The sequence below is a fragment of the Hemiscyllium ocellatum genome, chromosome 28 (assembly GCF_020745735.1).
Source record: "Hemiscyllium ocellatum isolate sHemOce1 chromosome 28, sHemOce1.pat.X.cur, whole genome shotgun sequence".
NCBI classification, from domain to species: domain Eukaryota; kingdom Metazoa; phylum Chordata; class Chondrichthyes; order Orectolobiformes; family Hemiscylliidae; genus Hemiscyllium; species Hemiscyllium ocellatum.
This window is the reverse complement of record NC_083428.1, coordinates 30,797,874-30,822,897: the sequence shown is the minus strand read 5'-3', so window position 1 is coordinate 30,822,897 and position 25,024 is coordinate 30,797,874. Positions and strand designations below refer to the sequence as shown.

The 25,024-nt window shown below is 39.4% G+C and overlaps 1 protein-coding gene across 1 annotated transcript in view; it reads right to left on the bottom strand.

Moving 5' to 3' along the window:
* Positions 1-25,024, bottom strand: part of LOC132829228 (la-related protein 6-like) — a 75,600-nt gene that overhangs the window by 5,621 nt on the left and 44,955 nt on the right. Inside the window, exons 5-8 of the mRNA XM_060846595.1 lie at positions 22,614-22,768; positions 11,602-11,698; positions 3,068-3,228; positions 1,481-1,688 (exon numbers count right to left, since the gene is read on the bottom strand). Coding sequence (XP_060702578.1) covers positions 1,481-1,688; positions 3,068-3,228; positions 11,602-11,698; positions 22,614-22,768 — 621 coding nt within the window. The remainder of the gene's footprint in view (positions 1-1,480; positions 1,689-3,067; positions 3,229-11,601; positions 11,699-22,613; positions 22,769-25,024) is intronic.

Here is a 25,024-nt window from a genome sequence, read left to right as displayed (position 1 = left end):
ATGACAATAAGTCTCTTTGACACCCTAAAAAAAAGGTTATACTACCAACCAGTCCCATACTAAATATTTTTGCCAGCAATCCACTGATTTTACACCAGTTAGTTTATCTCTGTAGCAGTTTAGGAAGCACATTTTGGAATTAAGGGTTAAAATAGCCACATTAATTTTGGGTTCCTACCTGATTTGAAATTATATGTTAAACAACAAAGTCCAATTATAGTGCCAAAAGGGGGAAAAAAAAACTTGATTAGATAAGTTGAAATAGTTCATTTTGTCAAGCAAAATTGAAGGCAGGCCAAAACTGGAATCTATTTTCACGTTTTAAATACAGATCCTTAATTTAAGATTAAGCTAGAATAGGTTGGTGCCCATATGTCTACACTGTTTTATTTCCAAGTCATACCAAAGAATTGTCAAAACAACTTTTAAAAAAAGTTTCAAATTTAACAATAGTAAAGTTTTAATTCCAGGAAAGACCATAACTTCAGAGCTACAAGAACATGGGAGTAATGTTGGACTAACAAGACAACTCAAAGAAAATAAGCATTCATATGGAAAATTTGATTAAATTCAGTTTCAGACAAGCTACTTTAAAATGAAAATCACTTGCAACACAATCTAAACCATAAAGCTAACCACAGCTCAGATCAACATTTGCGTTCAAGCAATCTCAAATTATAGCTTCCTTCTGACAATATTGGAATTAACATTTCTTCAGCCTGGAGTTTCGACAAGATCTTTGGAATAAGGGAGTACACCATAAGATGTAGAAGCAGAAACTAGGCCATTCAACCCATCGAGTGTGTTGCACTATTTTGATCATGGTTCAAAGGACTTTCCTCTTCCAAAAGAAAATAAAAACATACTAAGTGATCTTAGTTCATGGAATCAAAGAATCCCGACAGTGTGGAATCTGGCCATCCATCTACTGAAACACATTTGATACTATGGCTAGCTTAATGGTGTAGGAAGACATATACTGAGATGGACTCAAATTTCCTTCAAGACATTTTCAGATGAATACCTTTAACCACTGAGGCTACAATAGCCAGCGCCAGAGAAATCCTCAGGATTTCTAAACATGTCATCTCTTGAAGCAGGTAAAGTCTTCATCCTAACCCCTAAGCACTCAAGTGCCCAACGTGTTATAGCATCTAGCAATACCAAAGTTGCAAAGTGAAGACAAGGGTGATAATCAAGTCATGAAAGCATTTACTTCTGGCATCCTTGAGTTAGTGTACAAGTTTGTATTTGAAGTTTAAACTCCAAAACTCAACATTCCATTCAAGAATATAAATGATTGGAATTGGAAACATACTGATTAGAAGCATCTCAAGTGTCATCTTGCAAATTCCACATTACTTAGACAAGCATCTTTTCTTTATAAAAAGAAGTGGCAAGTTACAGAAGTAAAATTACTCAACACAAAATCCTTTTGGAAACAATTTGACAGTTTGAATTCAGATAAGAATACACTTACCTTTTTGAATGAAGTGAGAAGTTTAATACTAATGTAGCCCGTTTTATTCCTCTTCATGTGTTTAAGTAGAAAACTATCCACTGCTAGGTTTTCATCAGATAGATAAAATTCAACTTGAGTAATTATTTTTTGTATTGTGTCAGAGTTGGGAGGAATCCATTCGTTACACTCTAAGCAATCATTGGTCTCACACAGATCACAAGAATTACTGCACAAAACAAAATAAAGGAAATGAGATGCTCAATTAAAATGTTCAATTGCAGAAAGAAAATTAACCTTCATCTCACCCATTATGTGAGAATTTTCACTTCTAGCCTTTAAAATGTACGAAAGTGCATATACTTGTTTATGCATAATAAAATTCAATTTGCAAAGGGTTGCTTAATCTTTGGAATAATAAGAAAAATGTCATTCAACCTACAAGACCTCTCTGTTGAAGGTTTCCCTACATCACTGAAATGCACAGTTTGTGCATTTAATGTGGAAAATTATTCAAAGTTTGATTGGAAAGTAACAAATCAAAAATTGATATGAAACAGAGGAGGAAATTTTAGGCTAGTGAAAAATCTGGTTAAGAATATCCTTTTGTTTTTGCGAAGAACCTTGTCAAAACAAAGTGCAATTTTAGGGATGGAAGCAAGTATTTTAGGCTGGTTTAGCTAAACATATGGCCATTGAAAAAAGGTCAAAAACATGCCAGACACAAAGCCAGAACTGGAATAATGCAGAGTTGACTATATATTCTTTTATCTTCCTTTCCACTGGACACTACTCCTTCCTGGCACCTCCTTAACATTGTACCTGCTCAAAGGCCATTCACTTATCAAGCTTTTTTCTTCTTGGGATTAGCAAATAATAAAGTTGCTTTTTTCACAAACTCTGAAACCTGTGATTGACTCCTCACAAATACAAAAAAAAGTTACGTATCTTTGAATTTAGATAAAGTATAGTTGCTGAATAAAAGACCTTAAACGTTTATTGTGACCAGAGCTTGAAAAACAAAAAAGGGTGTTCATTTCTACCTCAATGCTACAGCACAATTAAAATGTTAGAGAGATTCAGGAATAACAGATTTAAGTTTAATACTATATGTCAGGGGGTGGTCCATTTTCCACCAGAATAAATTGTCATCAGTCTGTTACGGAGGGTGAAGATTAATGTAATTGTCGAGTTCTTTCAAGAGCAAAGTCTATTTCAAAGTTAAAAAGGAAATCACCTCTTGTGTAAAATTGAGGCTAGAATGATCTACTGAACGCATTTTAATTTCCTAGCAATCAAAAAGTTAGCTACATTTGTCTTTCCAGGTTAGAGTTCACTATTTATTTTTCCCCGCTTGGACATCACACGGGTTTGGTGAAAGGGAAAGTATTACTATACTGATATACAGACTATCACATGTTGGCAAGGTTGCAGGGACTAAAAAATAAATATTTTATTTTCCCTGTTTGTTTTTTTTCTTAAAATGGCAATTAAACAGAGTTGAGTGCAGATTGGCAATGATAATTGAATAGCACAAGTTACAATGGTTCAACAAATCATACTTGTAATAGGAAGTATCACACAACACAAAATCTTAGCCAGACTTACTGTTGGTCACTGTTGCATTGCAACTCGCCAGCATCCTCACAACTGATCCTCTTTGGAAAATGCGAGTGGAATATTCCTCCTCTTACTATTTGCACTGGGGAACTACAACTAGGAGATCCTAACCAAGAAGGTGGAGAGTCCGAAGATGACATAGCAACAAGCTTTAAAGAGCAAAACCACAAACAAATATTTAATTCTTAAAATAGGAAATTAAACCAGGTTTATTTTTACAAGGGTCAAGGTGGTTTAAACATTAAAATATTGTTATATTCAAATGCAATTACAGGTAATCAACTTCAGTTTTAGCATTCAAGATAGACTCTGAACAGAGCGGTAGATGTGATCTATATGGACTTCAGTAAGGCATTCAACAAGGTTCCCCAAGGGAGACTGATTAGCAAGGTTAGATGTCATGGAATACAAGGAGAACTGGCCATTTGGATACAGAACTGGCTCAAAGGTAGAAGACAGAGGGTGGTGGTAAAGGGTTGTTTTTCAGACTGGAGGCCTGTGACCAGTGGAGTGCCACAAGGATCAGTGCTGGGTCCTCTACTTTTTGTCAATTACATAAATGATTTGAATGCGAGCACAAGATGTACAGTTAATAAGTTTGCAGATGACACCAAAATTGGAGGTGTAGTAGACAGCGAAGAGGGTTACCTCAGATTCCTACAGGATCTGGACCAGATGGGCCAATGGGCTGAGAAGTGGCACTTGGAGTTTAATTTAGATAAATGCAAGGGGCTGCATTTTGGGAAAGCAAATCTTAGCAGGACTTATACACTTTATGGTAAGGTCATAGGGAGTGTTGCTGAACAAAGACCTTGGAGTGCAGATTCATAGCTCCTTGAAAGTGGAGTCACAGGTAGATAGGATAGCGAAGGTGGCGTTTGGTATGCTTTCCTTTATTGGTCAGAGTACTGAGTACAGGAGTTGGGAGGTCATGTTGCGGCTGCACAGGACATTGTTTAGGCCACTGTTGGAATATTGCGTGCAATTCTCGTGTCCTTCCTATCAGAAAGATGTTGTGAAACTTGAAAGGGTTCAGAAAAGATTTACAATGATGTTGCCAGGGTTGGAGGATCTGAGCTACAGGGAGAGGCTGAACAGGCTGTGGCTGTTTTCCCTGGAGCGTCGGAGGCAAGGGGTGACCTTATAGAGGTTTACAAAATTGTGATGGGCATGGATAGGATAAATAAATAAACAAACAAATCTTTTCCCTGGGGTCAGGAGTCCAGAACTAGAGAGCATAGGTTTAGGGGGGGGAAGAGGGGAAAAGACCTAAGGGGCAACTTTTTCATGCAGAGGGTGGTGCGTGTATGGAATGAGCTGCCAGATGAAGTGGTGGAGGCTGGCACAATTGCAACATTTAAGAGTCATTTGGATGGGTACATGAATAGGAAGGGTTTGGAGGGATATGGGCCAGGCACTGGCAGGTGAGACTAGATTGGGTTGGGATGGGATATCTGGTTGGCATGGACGGATTGGACCAAAGGGTCTGTTTCCATGCTGTACATCTCTATGACTCTATGAACAAAGAATAATACCTCCAACTATGAAGAATTGATAAAAGCATTTTTGCCCAAATCTAGCGAAAATCAATACTTTGCTTTCATTTAAAAAAAGATTCTTTTTGTAAGCCAAACCATTTTCACCAACAAACATTCAAAAGTTTTCATTTTACAATAAATATACTTTGCATAGACAGTTTCTTGGAAAGTTATTCTTAAATCAGCCACAACAGATTAAAAGGAATATACTATCCTAATAAGACAGCATCTTTTTGCGAGATAAAGTCACTAAAAGCAAACTCAAACACTGAAGCTAGTTAACCATGGTAAAATAGAAAAAACCCCTCAAGAATATTTACCCTGGAAAAATAAACTAAATTTAAAGATATATTTAACAACAACAAAAGATAATAAAAATCAGAATAAACTTCAAAAGAAATGGGTTACCCTTGGGTTCAAATATAGTCCAGATTCACTTTTAAAAGTTCTAGAATAAATAGTCTTACACAGGATTACCTTCATTTCCAGTATTGATAGTCTCCAATGCAAAGCAAATAAATATTTAAGAGAGCAAATAGAAACATTATATCACACAGTAGTTATTGCATCCCCAAGAAAAGAAATATAATTAAACAATACTCAACTTAAACATTAAAAGTGTCAATTTAAGTAACAGAATATTATAACAGTGATCATATTTATTTTTAAAAATACTCTAAGCTAAAAACCAGTATTACAGCTAAGAATTAAAAAATAAAAGCTAAAAATAAACTTAAGCCAGCATGGAAAGTCAACACAGGTGAGAAAACATACATCCCTATTCTGAAATGAACTTGCTAGAATTAATGATTTTCTAAACCATTTAGTAAAGATAGTAATTAAAAACTTAATACTGCACAAGAGGAAAATAAAGCCATTCAAAAATGCTGCATAAAAAAGTGTGAAATTAGCTATTTTGAAGAACAAGATTTAAACCAAAGACTAACTTTATAACTCTGAATCACAACAGAAAAACAGAAGTCCACAAGACAAACATTACCAAGATTATTACCACTGGAATCTAAGGTCAACACTTACTTAAAAAAAAATGGTTTAAAACTAGGTAGAGGAGATCAGGTGCAAGTTGTAGGGACCCAGTTGTGCTGATTAAAACCTAATTAGTATACTACCAAATGGCTACACGGATGTCTAATTTATAGAGTATATATGCTAAGGGCACTGCTTGTCACTGGCCACTCAGATGATTTCCTGTCTTCCTTGTGATGGAATGTAAATAAAGATTTCTGCACTCATTATTCTTCACTGTGTCCTATGCCAACATGCATGTGACATGGTTGCTGGGGGATGAAAAAGTACTACTGGCTGTTTGGTGGTAGTGTGGGGGCTTGTATTAAAAAATAGAATGCATGTGCTCAGTAATATATTTTATAATGGTCACTTTGTATTATTTAAGATATGACATTAATTTCATTTATCACACAGCCCACTCAGAACTGTTTTTTCATAGGCCCTCAAGTTTGATAAACAAAGTTGAGATTCAGCAAGTAATAACTAGCAATAGTAACCTTTAGCAAATTTCCATTTCACAGGACAGCAATACTAAATCAAGCCAACACCATTAACAGATCAGGTAAGTGTAAACAGTTAACAGAAGAAAGTGAATATATATATTTTTTTTTATATATATAATACTGTATAAAATTACCCAAGGTAAAATTACAGTTCACGTACATGTCAAATTTTGGATATTTGCCATCCTGGTTTCCATTTACAGGCCAATGTAGTTTCTCATTGAATTTGTCATCCTACTGCCAAATTACACAGCTTTAGCCATATTGTGCAGTGAACTGTTCATTGACCTCCTACGTTGCACAAATTTAGCCCTGTATGGTGGTTTGATAGTTTCTCCTACATGTGAAATGTAAGAATTTTATATGAAATTAATTTGGGCAATCTTGTAAAATAATAAATAACAGCATATTGTTCCATTGAACCTATTCTGCCTTTTAATACGATTATGAATGATCTGTTTGTTGCATTAACTACACACTCCTATCTGTGCCCCATAACTCTGACTCTCTTGTCAACCAAAAGTCTGTCCAACTCTGCTTTGAATATAGCCCCCACTACTCTCTGTGGAAGAGAGTTCCTAAAATTAATGATTCTGTGAGCTCAGAATAAATCATCATCTTTATGGAAGATCATTTACATAGTTTGAAACTGTGACCCTTTATTCTAGACCATCCAGGAAATAAAACATCTCAGCATCTAAACTGTCAAGCTGTTTCAGAATCATTGTCTCCTGTCAAGAAATGGGACATCAGAACACAATCTGCAATTTGTTACTGAATTATGATTTACCCTGTGAAATCATAGATAACTTTATGATAGGTGTACCAAATGGAAATGTTACGTTTTGCTTTTTAAAAACATACTCATTCATGGTATGTGGGAGTCACTGGCTGGGCCAGCACTTATTTTCCATCCCTAACTACCCTGAGTGCAGTTGAGAGTCAACCATATTGCTGTTGGTTTGGAATCACATGTAGGCTAGACCAGGTAAGGATGGCAGATTTCCTTTCCTAAAGGGCATTGTTGAACCAGATGGGCATTTCCTGACTAAAAGCAATGATTTCATAGTCCTCATTAAACTCTTATTTTGAAATTATTATTAAATTCAAATTCCATCGTCTGTCACGGCAGGATTCAAATCCAGGTCCCCAGAATATTACCTGGGTCTCTGGATCAATGGTTTAGTGATTATAACACTGGGCCATTGGCCACTCAATGGGTTTTATAATGAATGAATGAATAAACTCATAATGAATGAGTTTAGGCCATAGCAAAAGTAGCTTTACCTTACAATTATTTAAATGACAGAAAAATCCATAAATGGTCATGTTCATCATTTTATAGAAAAAAATGCCTACCTTATACACTTCCCTTTATTCTTCGAAGACGTTATGCTCGACACACAACTGGAATAGGCCATTATTGGAGAAACAGCCGATGTGGCTGAAAGTAAGGCTTCAGGCATCCTACCCCATACAACTCCATCTCGAGCTTTACTCCAGAGAACACCTTGTTGCAGTCATATCCGTGGACACTCACAAACTAATCTTGGAACTGGAAACCATCCCTTATCCCCTCCCTAAGTCATCTTTGAGCATCCTCCATCATGCTTGACATGGTATCACTGGCCTTCGATCCACCCTTCACCATTCTTGATCAACTAATGAAGGAAGAGGTTGAACAGTTCATCAACTTTACGAACACCTTCCACAATGATCTCAAGTTCACCAGACCATCTTGGACACCTTCCTCCCCTTCCTGTACCTTGCCGTCTCCATTTCCAGTGACCAACTCAACACGGACATCTACTTCAAACCAACCGACTCCCACATCTACGTAGACTACACCTCCTCCCACCCCAATGCCTATAAAAATGCTATCCCTTACTCCCATCTCCTCCGCCTCTGCCTTATCTGCTCTCAGGAGGTACAATTCTACTCCAGAGTATCCCAGGTGGCCTCCTACTTCAAGGAGCACAATTTCCCCCATGGTCAATAATGCTCTCCAGCGCACATCACCCATTTCCTGCACCTCTGCCCTTGAACGTTACCACGCTAAACAAAACGAGAACACAACCCTCCCCTTGTCTTCACTTTCCATCCCACCAATCTCCGGATACAATGCATCATCCTCCGTAATTTCTGCCACTTACAGTCAGCTCTCGACCAGAGATATATTTCCCTCTCCACCCCACCACAATTCCGCAGAGACCATTCCTCCATGACTCCCTCATGAGGTCCATGCCCCCCACCAACTCGACCTCCACTTCTGGCACCTTTCCTTACCACTGTAAGAGGTGTAAAACCTATGCCCATACATCCCCCCTCACCTCCATCCATGGCCCCAAAGGATCCTTCCACATCTGACAAAGATTTTCCTGCACATCCAACACCTCATCTTTGTGTCCATTGCTCTTGATGTAGTCTCCTCTTCATTGGGGAGACAGGACGCCAACTTACGGAGCGTTTCAGAGAACATCTCCAGGACATGTGCTAAAAGCCCCACTGCCCTGTGGCCAACCAATTCAACTCCTCCTCCCACTTCACCAAGGGCATGCAAGTCCAGGGCTTTCTCTACCGCCAAATCCTACCCACCCGACGTGTAGAGGAAGAATGCCTCATCTTCCGCCTTGGGACCCTCCAACTGCAAAGCAACAATGTCGATTTCACCAATTCCCTCATCTCCTCTCCCCCAATTTCATTTCAGATCCAACTTCCCCCAACTCATCACTGCCCTCTTGAACTACCCCAACTGTCCATCTTCCTTCCCATCTATCCACTCCACCTTCAGCTCCAACCTTTCATCATCACTCCCCAACCTGCATCTACCTATTGCCTTCCAAGCTACCTTGCCCCAGCCCCAACACCCCCGTTCTACTTATCTCTCAGCACCTCCCACTCCCCACCACATTCCTGTTGAAGTGCTTATGCCCAAAACGTCGACTCTCCTGCTCCTCAGATGCTGCCTGACCTGCGCCACACCTTTCGACTCTGATCTTCAGCATCTGCAGTCCTCACTTCCTCCTCGTGGTAGTGAACTGCCTTCATGAAAAATCAAATAGTCCATGTGGAAGATGAGTAGGTACAGCCACAGTGATGTTAGTGATGTTGTTCCAGTGAAAGAACAATGATATCATTCAATGTCAGGATAATGTGTGGCTTGGTGAGAACTTACTGGTTGTGGTGTTCCCATGAATCTATTATCCTTGTCCTTCCAAGTGTTAGAACATGAGTGTTTGGAAGGTGCTGCTTAAAAAGGTGTGATGAATTATTGCAGTAGATTGTATTGTTAGGGGGCAATTTGGGTGTGACATGTGTTAACGTTTAAAACCATGAATTTCCAGCTGGAATTAGAATGAGGTAGCATTTTAAATCATTTAAGATTTTCATTTTTCATTTATTTTTATTCAAGAAAATAGTCAGTTTAAAAGAAACATTAATTAAACTGCATAAACATGCTCAAATGCTAATGTAGTAGACAGAGTTCTATTAGAAAGCAACGTGGCTGAACCAGCATTAACCCGGAGGCCTAATTTGGAAGCTACCTTGCCTCAGTCCCAACACCCCCGTTCTACTTATCTCTCAGCATCCCCACTCCCTGCCACATTCCTGTTGAAGGGCTTATGCCTAAAACGTCGGCTGTCCTGCTCCTCAGATGCTGCCTGACCTGCTGGAATATGAGCATGACCCTGTCCAATGGACAATGCAATGGAGTTTAGTCAAGGATGTGAATGAGGCATAGGCTTCAGAGAAGACACAGAATGGCAGAAGATAGGGAGTGGTGAAACCAAGGGTAACAGGTGCCTTGCCGCTTTTGGAATGTTTGTCTAAAAGGGGTTTGTCTAAACAGACCATTTTGGTATTCTAGTAATAATGCACTATTTAATGACTTACAATATCTGATGAATTTTCATTAGGTTAGAGTGCTAACTTGAAATCTTTGCTGGGATGGACTCTCCCAGTATTAGCTCAATAAATTGTCATTGACCTGTACCTTAAGGCTGCTGAGGTTATTTCTTAAAATAATCTATTACATCAGTACACAATGCTGTTATTATGAATCTGTAGAGGAGGTAGTTAGTTGAGGGGTATTAGATATGGCGTCAACCGTAGGATATTATCAAGGATCTATATTCTTGATAAATGTTTATAGGACAGTATCAAGCTTCTTGACTGTTGTTGGAGCTATACTCATCCAGATAACTGGAGAGTATTCCATTATACTTTGACTTGTACCTTGTAGATGGTGGACAAACTTTGAGGAGTTAGGAAGTGAGTCACTTGCCACTACATTTGCAGCTTCTGATGTGCTTTTGAAGCTACAGCCATGGCTGGTCCAGTCCAGTTACCCTCAATTTTCAGGCCTTTACCTTGATGTTTCCTGTATAGATTTTGATTATTCCACAATCATGCTTGTTCATCTAACATTACATATTGACCTTTCCGATGCAGTTCAACATTTTCTATCACATGCGTCCTCATAGACATACCATCTCCCTCCCTCCATCACCCATGCTCAATTGTTTTTTTTTACAGATGCCAGCCAATCAATGTCTCCTCTCCTTGTTTCAAGAAAACTCCCCATATAAGAAAAGCAGCTCCTACTCAATTCAAATAGACCAAGAAAAGACTACCGTACCTGCTGCACACAACCTTTAGCCAATCATGAATCCAAAGATACAAGATTCTCATTTGCTCCATTCTTGACTCAAGAGATGCACTTTAATTTGGTGAAGTCGTGTTTTAATGAGCAAGCTTGATATGCTAATGTACTAAAAGGAGATTTCTCCCGCTAATCATCAAAAAAGCACAATTCACCCTCAATCTGCTGCAGCTTAATATGCAACTTTCATCCTGCTGTTAGGAACTGCATTAACTGCACAATGTACCTTAAAGTTAGAAGCTGACATATGCAGTTTTAAAAAAAATAGAAAAAATTGGTTATTTACTTCAAGTGAGAAATATTAGTTCAGTATTCTTCAAAATAGATATTATAGTAACAGTTGGTGCGGGAAACTTGCCAAGCACAGGATGTAAACTGCTTTGTTTAATTTTTGTTTTGATTCAGATCAGCTTTCTTTTGCAATACATACATTAGAAAAGTGCTCAAATCTCATTCTTATTTATTCATAAGTTGCAATAATAAAGTTCTACTGTATGAAGGTCAAAGTATAGGACAGTACCTACATTTTTTGAAAATATCATTAACTTCCATGAATAATTGACAATCTTTGAGGAAAGGTATCTTAAAAAACTGTGGTGTCGATGGAGGTTGAGGTGGAGAAGGTCGAAGATTATTTATTATGTTTTAGTGCCACAATAAGATTTATAAACAACAGCAATTCAAACATTTGCAAGTTCAGGTTTAAGGTATATCGATCCTACATTTTTAAACGGAGGTACAGCACATTCAGAGCATTGTAAAACCAGCTAAAATGAATAGTAAAATTACCAAAATGAAAACACCAAGCAACAGCTCTGATGAATAAGTAATTTCTGGATACGCTCCATACACATATATACTAAATGTGGTCGTAAGTTCACAGAAACTGGAAAGAAAAATAAAGAAGAACATCAAAGAATAAATTAGATTCGGTACTGTTATTCCTAATATACATGCAAATGACTTTTGAATAACCAACACTAATAGATAAACATCTTTTGCAAATTATGTTCTCATCCATTATATGTGAAAAATATATTTATACACATTTAAATATATATATAAATATAATGTTCAGAATACACGTGTCAAATGTGTGGAAGTATGACTAAATATATTTACAATCTAGGTTACTACAAAACAAGTGAGCTTTTAAACACATAACAAAGCAAAGTATTGATGATAATGGAAATTAAAACATAAAATGCTGGAATTCTTCATAGGTATGGCAACATCTATCTAGAGAAAAACAGAACTAACAGGAAAATTTTCCAAGCTAAAATAAGGCAGATTTGAATTTTGTTGCAAAGTTTAATACACTAAAAATGATGTTAGGTTGGAAATTTGCCTTGATCCAGCTTAAACGCAGAGAGATTTGAAGGTTAGTGACAAAAGTGTACACAGGCAGAGTAAGGCAAAAAGTTTAAAATACAATAAAACAAGGTTTTATTCAATTGCTGCATTTAGCTGACAACAGATCTATTTCCTGAGGTATGTGAAAATTGCTAAAGTTGACGAGGTGAGTCCTACAACTCAAGGGCAAGTTGGAAATAGCAATATGTGCTGGCCCACATCCTAGATAGGCTGGGGAGGTCTGAGGCAGTTGTTAATGCTGTGTTAAAGATAAAATTTAAAATTAAATTTGAACTTCCACTTAATAACAGGTCCAGAGAAGGTGCACAAGAATGATTCCAGGAATAAAAGGCTTAACATATAAAGGAATGTTTAAGGACTCTGGGACTATACTCAATGGAGTTTAGAGGGATGGGGGCGCGGGGAGGATCTGATTGAAACTTACAGAATACTGAACAGCCTGGACAGAGTGGATGTTGGAAAGATGTTTCCATTGGCAGGAGAGATGAGGACCCAAGGACACAGTGTTCGAATAAAAGGAAGAGCTTTCAGAACGGAGATAAGGAGAAACTTATTTAGCCAGAGAGTGGTGAATCTGTGGAATTCATTGCCATAGAAGGCTGTGGAGGCCAGGTCATTGAGTGTATTTAAAACAGATATAAATAAAGTTCCTGATTACCAAAGGGATCAAGGTTATGGAGAAAAAGTAGGAAAATGGGGTTAACCTATCAACAATGAATGAATGGCGGAGCAGATATGATGGGATGAATGTCCTGTTTTCTGTTCCTGTGTCTTATGGTAGTATTCATGAGATTACCATCTTTAAGATACTACATTCTAATTTATATTCTAACTCAATTTGCAGGACGTCATTCATTTTCTATATATGTCATTGGTGCCGACATATACCACAATCACTAGCTGTTCTGCCTCCTCCTTCAGACTACCTTTCAGCCTTCCTGAGACATTCTGGACCTTGGCACTAAGAAGTTAGCATACCATCCTGGAATCTCTTTTACAGCTTCAGAAATGCCTGCCTGCTCACCTTATTAATGAATCCTCTATCATTATAACCCTATCACTCTTCTTCCTCCTTGATTAAGCAGCAGAGCCACCCATGGTGCTATAGATCTGGCTGCAATTCCTTTTCCCTGAGAATGACCTGCTGTGCTTTAACCAGCAACACATTTTCAGCTCTGATCTCCAGCATCTGCAGACCTCACTTTTTACTGAAATCCATATACACCACATCAACCGGTTTACTCTCATCTACCTATTTGGTCACTTTGTCAAAAAACTCAATAAGATTCGTTAGGCACGACCTATCCTTTACAAAACCATGCTGACTATCCCTGATCAGATTATTCTTTTCCACATGGTTATAAATCCTATCTCTTATAACCTTTTCCAACACTTTACCAACAACTGAAGTGAGACTCACTGGTCTGTAATTACCAGGGTTGTCTCTACTACCCTTTTTGAACAAGGGAACCACATTTGCTATCCTCCAGTCCTCAGGCACTATTCCTGTAGACAATGATGATTTGAAGATCAATGCCAAAGGCTTGGCAATCTCTTCTCTTGTTTCCCAGAAGATCCTAGGATAGATCCCATTGGCCCAGGGGACTTGTCTATTTTCACACTCTGCAGGATTTATAATACCTCTTCCTTGTGAACCTCAATCTCTTCTAGTCTAGATGCAAATATCTCTGTATCTTCCTCGCCAATATTTTCATTTTCTATAGTGAACACTGTCGAAAAATATTTATTTAGTATCAGGAGGTGGACAAGTTGACATTTCAGGTATAACCCTTCTTCAAGAATGGAGTTGAGGGTAGGAGCTGCAGATAAGGAGATGGGGGAAGGGTCATGGGTGAGGAGAGGGGTGGAGTGGTAAAGTAGTGATAGGTGAATACAGATGGTAGGTAGTCAATAGAAGGAATGAATCTTCCCTTCCAACTCTCTGACCAATCCCTCCTTCCAGCTACAATTGAGGACTGAGCAAAGAAGGCAAGTGTGTGAAACACCTTTTTAACCACCATGTCAACCTGTGACACAACTTACAAAGAATTATGTACCTGAACCCCTAGATCTCTCTGCTCAACAACACTCCCTAGGCATTACCATTAACTGCTTTATCAAAATGCAATAACTTGTATTCAAATTAAACTCCATCTGTCTCCATCCGTCTCTCCTCAGCCCACTGGCCCAGTTGATCAAGATCCCATTGTACTCTTAGATAACTTTCTTCACTGTCGACCATACCACAATTTTGATGTCAACTGCAAACTTACTCACTAAGCCTCTTAAATTATCATTCAAATTGCTGATATAAATGACAAAGAAAAGCAAACTCAGCACTGATCTCTGCAGAGCACTGCTGGTCACGGGTATATAGTTTGAAATTCAATGCTCCACCAACTTTGTCGTCTGCCATCAAGCCAATTTTGTATCTAATTTCTCAAGCTGTCCCTGAATCCTAGATTATCTAACTTTACTAATCATTTAGAACCTTGTCAAAAGATTTATTAAAATCCATATAGACAATATTTACCACCCTGTCCTCATCAATATTTTTAGTTACATTCTCAAAAAACTCAATTTTGTGAGACACGATTTTCCACACACAAAGCCATGCTAACTCTTCCTATTCAGCCCCTGCCTCATCAAATACATATAAGTCCTATCTCTCAGAATCCCCTCCAACAACGTATCCACCAATGGTGTTAGAGTCACTGCTCGATAGTTCCCAGGCTTCTCCTTACAGCCTTTCTTAAATAAAGGCACAACATTAGTCACCTTCCTCTGGCACATCAACCATAGCTACAGATGATACAAATATCTCTGTTATGGGCCCTGCTATTTCTTCCCTAAATTCCCACAATGTCCTGGATTATCAGGTCCCGGAGATTTATTCACCTTTAGGTTTTTTAAGACTTTCACCACCTCATCTTCTGTAATGTGGACTGTTTTCAAAACATCAATATTTATTTCCCTGAGTTCCCTTTAGCCTCCATGTCTTTCTCCACAGTAAAGCCAACGTGAAATACTTGTATATAATTCGCCTTTTCCCCTTTAAATTCCTATCTCCTGATGGTAATAGCATCTACTTAATATTTTAATTAAAGAAGTTAAATCTTGTTAATGGAAAGCAATAATGACTAGATTGTGTAAAATGGAAAACCATTGACTTCCCAAAAATAATTGCTTTGTTGTGTTCCATGTCAATTTTAATTCAAACTATTTTTATTCTCCACCTGTTCACAAGTAAGAGCATTTAACATGATACTCTATCTGTGCTGATGAAATGATTACCCCAGCTACACAGGGAATCATCACTCCTCTGAATGATTTCAGCATGTTGTCATTCCCCAGCCTGAAGCAGGAAGAACTCTCAAATTCCTTAACCTTACTTTGATCTTTATTATCTAAGAAATCCAGGTAACATTTTAACCAATCCATTCCACACGCTGTGGACATGCATCCACTGCCCAAAACCACAAAACTGACTAAGTCCATGACTAAAACATTCATCATTGGGTAGAAGCTTCTTGTTACCCATACAAATTCCTCTGCTTAAAAAGCATAATCATTTCTGCCTTCTGAATCTTCCATGTTGCGAGTAATTTCAAAGCTATTTCATTCTATTTAAGATAATTTATTACATAATATTGTTTTGAAATCACATATAAAAGAACACTTGACCATTTCCTGGGCAGTTCTGGGATTCACTCTTCTGTTAAAGCTTCCCAGTTCTTGTCATCTATTATAATTATCAAATGTATCTCTTTCCTTATGACTTTATAATTCTCTTTTGACATACAATATATATGTCACCTATAATTCAGCAATCTCACATTGTCTCACAATACTATTCAAGACACCATTTTTGTGTTACTGTTGAATCTTTCATTTGAGCCTGAAAATCACGAGGAATGAATGTTTATCCAGAAATATTTTTCAAAATTCTAATATCTATTCCAAAAGTATGTTTCTTCCTGAAAATCTATCCACGGTTAATACCAGGAATCTATCCATATGTTCTAGACTGTGTAAAATGTAAAATCTTTGACTTCCTAAAAATAATTGCCGTGCCCTGTTCCATGTCAATTTTAATTCAAACTGTTTTTATTCCCCACCTTGGTTCTGGGTAATGAACCAGACCAGGTGTTGGATTTGGAGGTAGGTAAGCACTTTGGTGATAGTGACCACAATTTGGTTATGTTTACTTTAGCGATGGAAAGGGATATGTATATACCACAGGACAAGAGGTATAGCTTGGGGAAAGGCAATTATGATGCAATTAGGCAAGATTTAGGATGCATGGAATGGGGAAGGAAACTGCAGGGGATGGCCACGATTGAAATGTGGAGCTTATTCAAGGAACAGCTACTGCGTGTCCTTGATAAATATGTACCTGTCAGGCAGGGAGAAAATGGTCAAGTGAGGGAGCCATGGTTTATAAAAAAGTTGAATCTCTTGTCAAGAGGAAGATAGAGACTAATGCAAGGATGAAACATGAAAGCTCAGTTAGAGCGCGTGAGAGTTACAGGTTGGCCAGGAAAGACCTAAAAAGAGAACTAAGAAGATCCAAGAGGGGACATGAACAGTTATTGGTAGGAAAACCCTAACGCTTTCTATAGGTGCATCAGGAATAAAAGAATAACCAGAGAAAGATTAGGGTCAATCAAGGACAATGGTGGAAGGTTGGCATGGAGTCTGAGGGGATGGGAGAAGTATTAAGTGAAAATCAGTATTCATACTAGAAAAAGACGATGTGTCGAGGAGATTACTGAAGCACAGCCTACCAGACTAGATGGGATTGAGGTTCACTAGGAGGAGGTGTTGGCAATTATGGAAAGTGTGAAAATAGAGAAGTCCCCTCAGCTGGATGTGATTTATCCTAGGATTCTCTGGGAAACCAGGAAGGAGATTGCAGAGCTTTTGGCTTTGATCTATATGTCGTCATTGTCTACAGGAATAGTGCCAGAAGACTGGAGGATGGCAAATGTTATCCCATTGTTCAAGAAGGGGAGTAGAGCCAACTCTGATAATTCTAGACCAGTGAGCCTTATTTCGGTGTGGGTAAAGTGCTGGACAAGGTTATAAGAGATAGGATTTATAATCATCTAGAAAGGAATAAGTTGATTAGGGATAGTCAACATGATTTTGTGAAGGGTAGGTCGTACCTCACAAACCTTATTGAGTTCTTTGAGAATGTGACCAAGACATGGATGAGGGTAAAGTGGTTGATATGGTGTATATGGATTTCAGTGTTTGATAAAGTTCCCCCATGGTAGGCTATTGCACAAAATACAGAGGCAAGGGATTGAGGGTGATTTGGCAGTTTGCAGAAATTGGCTAGCTGAAAGAAGACAGAGGTAGGTGGTTGATGGGAAATATTCATCCTGGAGTTCAGTTACTAGTGGTGTACTGCAAGGATCTGTTTTGGGGCCGCAGCTGTTGGTCATTTTTATAAATGACCTGGATGAGGGCATAGAAGGATGGATTAATAAATTTGTAGATGACACTAAGGACAGTAGAATTGTGGATGGTGTCGAAGGATGTTGCAGGTTACAGAGGGACATAGGTAAACTGCAGAGCTGGGCTCAGAGATGGCAAATGGAGTTTAATGCGAGAGTGTGAGGTGATTCACTTTGGAAGAAGCAATAGTAACACAGAGTACAGGGCGAATGATAAGATTCTTGGCAGTGTAGATGAGCAGAGAGATATCGGTGTCTATGTACATAGATCTCTGAAAGTTGCCACCCAGGTTGATAGGGTTGTTAAGAAGGCATATGGTGTGTTAGTTTTTATTGGTAGAGGGATTGGGTTTTGGAGCCATGAGGTCATACTGCATCTGTACAAAACACTGGTGCAGCCACACTTGGAGTATTGTGTACAGTTCTGGTCACTGCATTATAGGAAGGACATGGTAGCATTGGAAAGGATTCAGAGGAGATTTTCTAGGATATTGTCTGGTATGGAGGGAAGGAGTTATGAGGAAAGGCTGAGGGACTTGGGGCTGTTTTTGTTTGAGAGAAGAAGGTTGAGAGATGACTTTATTGAGACATAAAAAAATCATCAGGAGATTAGATAAGGTGGACAGTGAGAGCCTTTTTCCTCAGATAGTGATGGCTCATATGAGGGGACATAGATTTAAATTGAGGGGTGATAGATACAGAACAGATGTCACAGGTAGTTTCTTTACTCAGAGAGAAATAGGAATGTGCAACGCCTTGCCTGCAACAGTAGTAATCTTGCCAATATGGTCATTGGATAAACATATGAATGAAAATGGAATAGTGTAGATTAGATGGGCTTCAGGTTAGTTTCACAGGTTGCCCATATCGAGGGCTGAATGGCCTGTACTGCGCTGTAATGTTCTATGTTCTATATTTGACTCATTAGCACAATTCTTCAACTGAAGGGAAGCATTAGTTTGGGATTTTCAAATAGAACTTTCATCTATCTTGAATCCTGTTTGTTAAATTACACCATATATTCTTCTATTGAATAATGTTTTCGAAATTTATAAAAATCTGATCACATGCAATCAACAGATAATTTTATAAATAAATTTTGTCCAAAAAATTAATGAATAATCCAAATATTCCTCAGTGTTCAATGTTTGAGGCTTCATCACTGAGAGTACTGGATAGTTGGTCCTGCTTCCAGGAGGAAGCGCCAGTGCCATTGAGGTGCAATCTCATGCTGAACATAATATTGCAAGACCATGAAAAGGTGAAGGAACTAGAAAAATGCCACAATAGGAAGTGACAGAAGTGGTATAATGTGAGAAAAAGGTCGAAATTATTGTCAACTTTGACACGAAGTCAGAAAGTCTAGGTAAGGAAGAGTCAAGCAGGGGCAAGTATCCTTGAGAAACCAATCAACCGAGATCATAAAAACTAAATGAACTGTGGATCGTTCTGAGGAAGGGTCATTCGATCTGAAACATTAACTTTGATTCTTCTTCACGGATGCTGCCAGACTTGCTGAGTTTTTCCAGCAATTTCAGTTTTTGTAACTGAAATGATATATAGTCAGAAAGAATGTACAGGAGATACAGGATGGCATTGATCATACTTGAGCTGAAAACATGTTGCTGGAAAAGCCCAGCAGGTCAGGCAGCATCCAAGGAGCAGGAGAATCGATGTTTCAGGCACGAGCCCTTCTTCAGGAATGAGGAGAGTGTGCCAAGCAGGCTAAGATAAAAGGTAAGGAAGAGGGACTTGGGGGAGGGGCGTTGGAAATGCGATAGGTGGAAGGAGCTTAAGGTGAGGGTGATAGGCCGGAGTGGGGGTGGGGCCGGAGAGGTCAGGAAGAAGATTGCAGGTTAGGAAGGCGGTGCTGAGTTCGAGGGTTGGGACTGAGACAAGGTGGGAGTAGGGGAAATGAGGAAACTGGAAAAATCTGAGTTCATCCCTTGTGGTTGGAGGGTTCCTAGGCGGGAGATGAGGCGCTCTTCCTCCAGCCGTCGTGTTGTTATGGTCTGGCGATGGAGGAGTCCAAGGACCTGCATGTCCTTGGCGGAGTGGGAGGGGGAGTTGAAGTTTTGAGCCACAGGGTGGTTGGGTTGGTTGGTTTGGGTGTCGCAGAGGTGTTCTCTGAAACGTTCCGCAAGTAGGCGGCCTGTCTCCCCAATATAGAGGAGGCCACATCGGGTGCAGCGGATGCAGTAAATGATGTGTGTGGGGGTGCAGGTGAATTTGTGGCAGATATGGAAGGGGGGAGGTGTGAGCACAAGTTTTGCATTTCTTGCGGTTGCAGGGGAAGGTGCCGGGAGTGGAGGTTGGGTTGGTGGGGGGTGTGGACGCACCTTCCCCTGCAATCGCAAGAAATGCAAAACTTGCGCCCACACCTCCCCCCTTACTTCCCTCCAAGGCCCCAAGGGATCCTTTCACATCCGTCATAAATTCACCTGCACCTCCACACACATCATTTACTGCATCCGCTGCACCCAATGTGGCCTCCTCTATATTGGGGAGACAGGCCGCCTACTTGTGGAACGTTTCAGAGAACATCTCTGGGACACTCGGACCAATCAACCCAACCACCCCGTGGCTCAACACTTCAACTCCCCCTCCCACTCCACCAAGGACATGCAGGTCCTTGGACTCCTCCATCGCCAGACTTTAACAACATGACATCTGGAGGAAGAGCGCCTCATCTTTCACCTAGGAACTCTCCAACCACAAGGGATGAACTCGGATTTCTCCAGTTTCCTCACTTCCCCTTCCCCCACCTTGTCTCAGTCCCAACCCTCGAACTCAGCATCACCTTCCTAACCTGCAATCTTCTTACTGACCTCTCCGCCCCCACCCCCACTGTGGCCTATCACCCTCACCTTAACCTCCTTCCACCTATCGCATTTCCAACGCCCCTCCCCCAAGTCCCTCCTCCCTACCTTTTATCTTAGCCTGGTGGACACACTTTCCTCATTCCTGAAGAAGGGCTCATGCCTGAAATGTCGATTCTCCTGCTCCTTGGATGCTGCCTGGCCTGCTGCGCTTTTCCAGCAACACATTTTCAGCTCTGATCTCCAGCATCTGTAGTCCTCACTTTCTCCTTGATCATACTTGAGCCAAGTAGTAAGATTGAGTATGATTACCAAAGGATGTGAGACAGAGATAACCATATTACAACAAACTCCATACAGATTGGTACTTCTAGCAATGGTAGAGAACTACTTAACTTATCTGGAAATAAAGCAAACCTCTATGAGGTGACTAGTTAGGGTTTCAAATTGTCTCAACCTGTGAGGTTCGGATTTTGGCATGGAGTGAGACAATTCTGATGTTCATGACAATATTAATTATTAAAAACAATAGAGAGAAAATGTGGGGAGATGTTACACATACAATAGATTTTTTTGTGTGTTATGAAGTGAGAGGCATAAATTCATTTTAGATTGATTCTGTGAGTGGTACCAGGATGTCTGGATGTCGCTTTTGTTTACCTAAATTTTACAGATATTTTACAACCTTCAATTTAGAAATAATATTTCATTTAATAAAAGGGAGAGAAAAAGTTGCATCATTGCTTAGTGACAGGATTCAGTGACACAAAAAGACAGAATTATCTAGAAAGTGAATTAGTGTGAGCCAATGGATGTCAAAATGGACACAAGGCTACTGAACACTAAATTTAGGGAACTACTGTATTTGGTTTGAGGATACATCATAGACAATTTAGTTTGCAGTTTGTTTTAGGCATTTCGGAGAGATATTGCCTGAACAAAAATAGCATCTAGTAATTGCAAACACATTTACCAAAAGGGGCAACATGGTTGCTCATTAATTAGCACTACTTCCTCTTAGCACCAGGGATCCAGGTTTGATTCCAGCCTTGGGCAACTGTCTGTGTGGTTTGCATGTTCTGCCATGGTCTGCATGGGTTTCTGCCAGGTGCTCCAGTTTTCTCCCACAGATGTGCAAGCTAGGTGGATTGGCTATGCTAAGTTACCCACAGTGTTCAGGAATTTGTAATTTAGGTGCATTAGTCATGGGAAATGCAGGGTTACAGGGTCAGAGTAGGGGGACGAGTCTGGGTGGGATGCTCTTTGGAGGGTTGGTGTGGACTTGTTGAATGGAATTGCCTGTTTCCACATTGTAGGGATTTTTAAAAAAAAGACTGATTGTATTTGTGCCAGCCTGAATTTGAGATGGAGGTTTGTTGTGAAGATGATGAAAATTCTTCACTGAGGTTTTGGTGCTTGTAAGGAGATTGCTGGAATAAAAGGAATAGTCTGCATTTGAATCTTTTTCTGATGTATGGAATGAAATCTTGCCAACCTTTTTTGTCTCATGCTTTGTTGTTGTTTAATTAGGATTTTATTCTTTAGGATAAAGGTACCTTGTGAATGCATTCAGTAACTGGTCTTAAAATGGTTTATACAAAAAAAGTGGTAGAATTCAACATCCCAGGTTTCATTCTGAGACCTGGCTTTGATCAGTATTAACATCAGCTGAGCATCATATTCATGCAAAGCAATTAATGCATAGGGTTGGCAAATCTAACAAGTTGAAATATAAAATAAATAACTTGGAATAAAACTTATATTCAAATTTTAAATATCTTATTCAAAATAATTTAAGTCTGACTTTAAGTAACTAATAAGTAACAGTATTTGGTTGATTTTCTGAGATAGTTGAAAATTTTCTTAAATTGGTCTGATCGGTTTATAACATAATGATTGAAAAATAGAATATTGGCAAGCTTGTGTTGAACACTTAAAATAATAATAATATGACAAATTACATACATTTTAACAGGTGCTGTCATCTGACTGAAGAATCTCCAATTTTGTTTAACAAGTACACTGCACATCACAATTCAGGACTAAAACACACCTTCAATGTATATGTTGCTAAATAGAGTATAAAATAGCATAAATTAGTTCCTGAAAAGGGAACTCCAAGGCGAGAAGACACTGCTGAACTTACCTAAATGTGGGCTGCACTACAATTGCTTTGAAAACGTAAAATCCATTGCGCTTTGCAAAATGGATATGGTTTGGAAAGCATCCACCCATTATCTGATATTCAGTAGATTTACTTGTAGTTGATGGTGGACCTGAGTTCTGACAACTTTGAAAATTCTTCAAAGCGAAAACAAAGAAATAATATTCAGTATTCAAAAATAAACAATGATCTCTCTAAAATCGTCAGAACATCTATCGTGCCTCACAAATGCAATTAATCATCAACATATTTTAAGTGTTGGACTGTGAAAGAACTGTGCTGCAGAAGCATGAATAATAATGAGTAACGATATTCATTCAGCTAACATTACAGTTGATAATGCAATACAACTGGGCATTCCTGTTAAAACTTGTAGCAAGCTGTCGTATCAAGTTTCTGAGCATGTTTCTATTTTTCATTATATTAAGCAAATATCTTTCTTTATACTTCTTAATTTCAAAAATATTTACATCAAATCTTTTATCTACAGGAACTTCAGTATTTAGCAGAAAACATGCATTAATTTGAAAGCAAAAATAAATGGTAGAAATGTCAGATCATTATGACTGATTTACCTTGTACAGTTAAATATTTCAGTAAATAGACAGAAAAATGTCAGACAGTGCTATTTAACAGGATCAACAACTACTTGTAAGATGGTGGATAGATTATTTATTTTGTCTGTTGCTGCATTGTTAATGTATTTTGGATGCTTTTCTATGCATGTTTAAAGTTTCAATAGTTTACATGGCATGGATTGGCTAGTGTTGAATTATGTTTTTGTGATGTAAAGTTGGAGCATGACTGGAATAAATGGGCCATGCACCGCAAGCCAAGCTGAAAAGAGAACAGGCATTTCTCAGTTCAGTCTGGTAAAATGGAACAGCTGTCATTTTCATATATTCCTGACTCTAGGGCATCAGTGTTCGCTACCACAGCATATGTAGCTCCCACCCACTGTCTTATCCTAACTTACATGCTGTGTATGTATGTGAGTTCATGGCTGCAACAGTGAAATCAAATTATATAGTGTCCTTCCATTTTCACATTCATCTTCCTCTTTTTGCACTCCATGGCAAGTTACATTTTTTGTGTATGCATCTGAAATAAAAATGGATGTGTTGAGGAAAGGGAATAAAGTAAAAAGACGAGGACAAAGTGGCACTGGAGGAGGAGGATCAGATGAGGCATCCTATTGAAAATAGTTTCAGATTCACTGGTGACCACAGTTTCATAATGGTTTTTCTCATAACGACCAGCACTTTTCCCTCCTTAGAGATTAAAGCATGCAGATGCACTTTACCCACTCCTGTTAATTTCTGCAGTTTTTTTCTTGTGTGCTGCCTTCTCCAACTTTTTAACTTTGTTTCTTTTACTACTTTGTGTCTGAGGTTTTGTACCTAGGTACTTTTGTACCTAAAATAGTACTGCATGTGGCGACATTAGACACTTTTTACTGTACTCTTGTATTTCCGTACTCCAATACACATGACAATGAAATCTAAATATAAATATGCGTGATTAGCTGTCATTGTGTGCAAGCTGGGAGGTATGTGTTAGGCTTGCATCAGGGTGAGATAAAGCATATGGACTATCTGACATGACTCACTCATGCTGAAAAATGTGTTGCTGGAAAAGCGCAGCAGGTCAGGTAGCATCCAAGGAGCAAGAGAATCGACGTTTCGGGCATAAGCCCTTCTTCAGGAATGAGGAAGGTGTGCCAAGCAGGCTAAGATAAAAGATAGGGAGGAGGGACTTGGGGGAGGGGCGTTGGAAATGCGATAGGTGGAAGGAGGTTAAGGTGAGGGTGATAGGCCAGAGTGGGGGTAGGGGCAGAGAGGTCAGGAAGAAGGTTGCAGGTTAGGAAGGCGGTGCTGAGTTCGAGGGTTGGGACTGAGATAAGGTGGGGGGAGGGGAAATGAAGAAGCTGGAGAAATCTGCATTCATCCTTTGTGGTTGGAGGGTTCCTAGGCGAAAGATGAGGTGCTCTTCCTCCAGGCGTTGTTTTGTTATGGTCTGGCGATGGAGGTGGCCAAGGACCTGCATGTCCTTGGCAGAGTGGGAGGGGGAGTTGAAGTGTTCGGCCACAGGGTGGTTGGGTTGGTTGGGGCGGATGTCGCAGAGGTGTTCTCTGAAATGTTCCACAAGTAGGCCTGTCTCCCCAATGTAGAGGAGGCCACATCGGGTGCAGCGGATGCAGTAAATGATGTTTGTGGATGTGCAGGTGAATTTGTGACGGATATGGAAGGATCCCTTGGGGCCTTGGAGGAAACTGAGGGGGGAGGTGTGGGCGCAAGTTTTGCATTTCTTGCAGTTGCAGGGGAAGGTGCCGGGTGTGGAGGTTGGGTTGGTGGGGGGGGTATGGACCTGACGAGGGAGTCGCAGAGGGCATG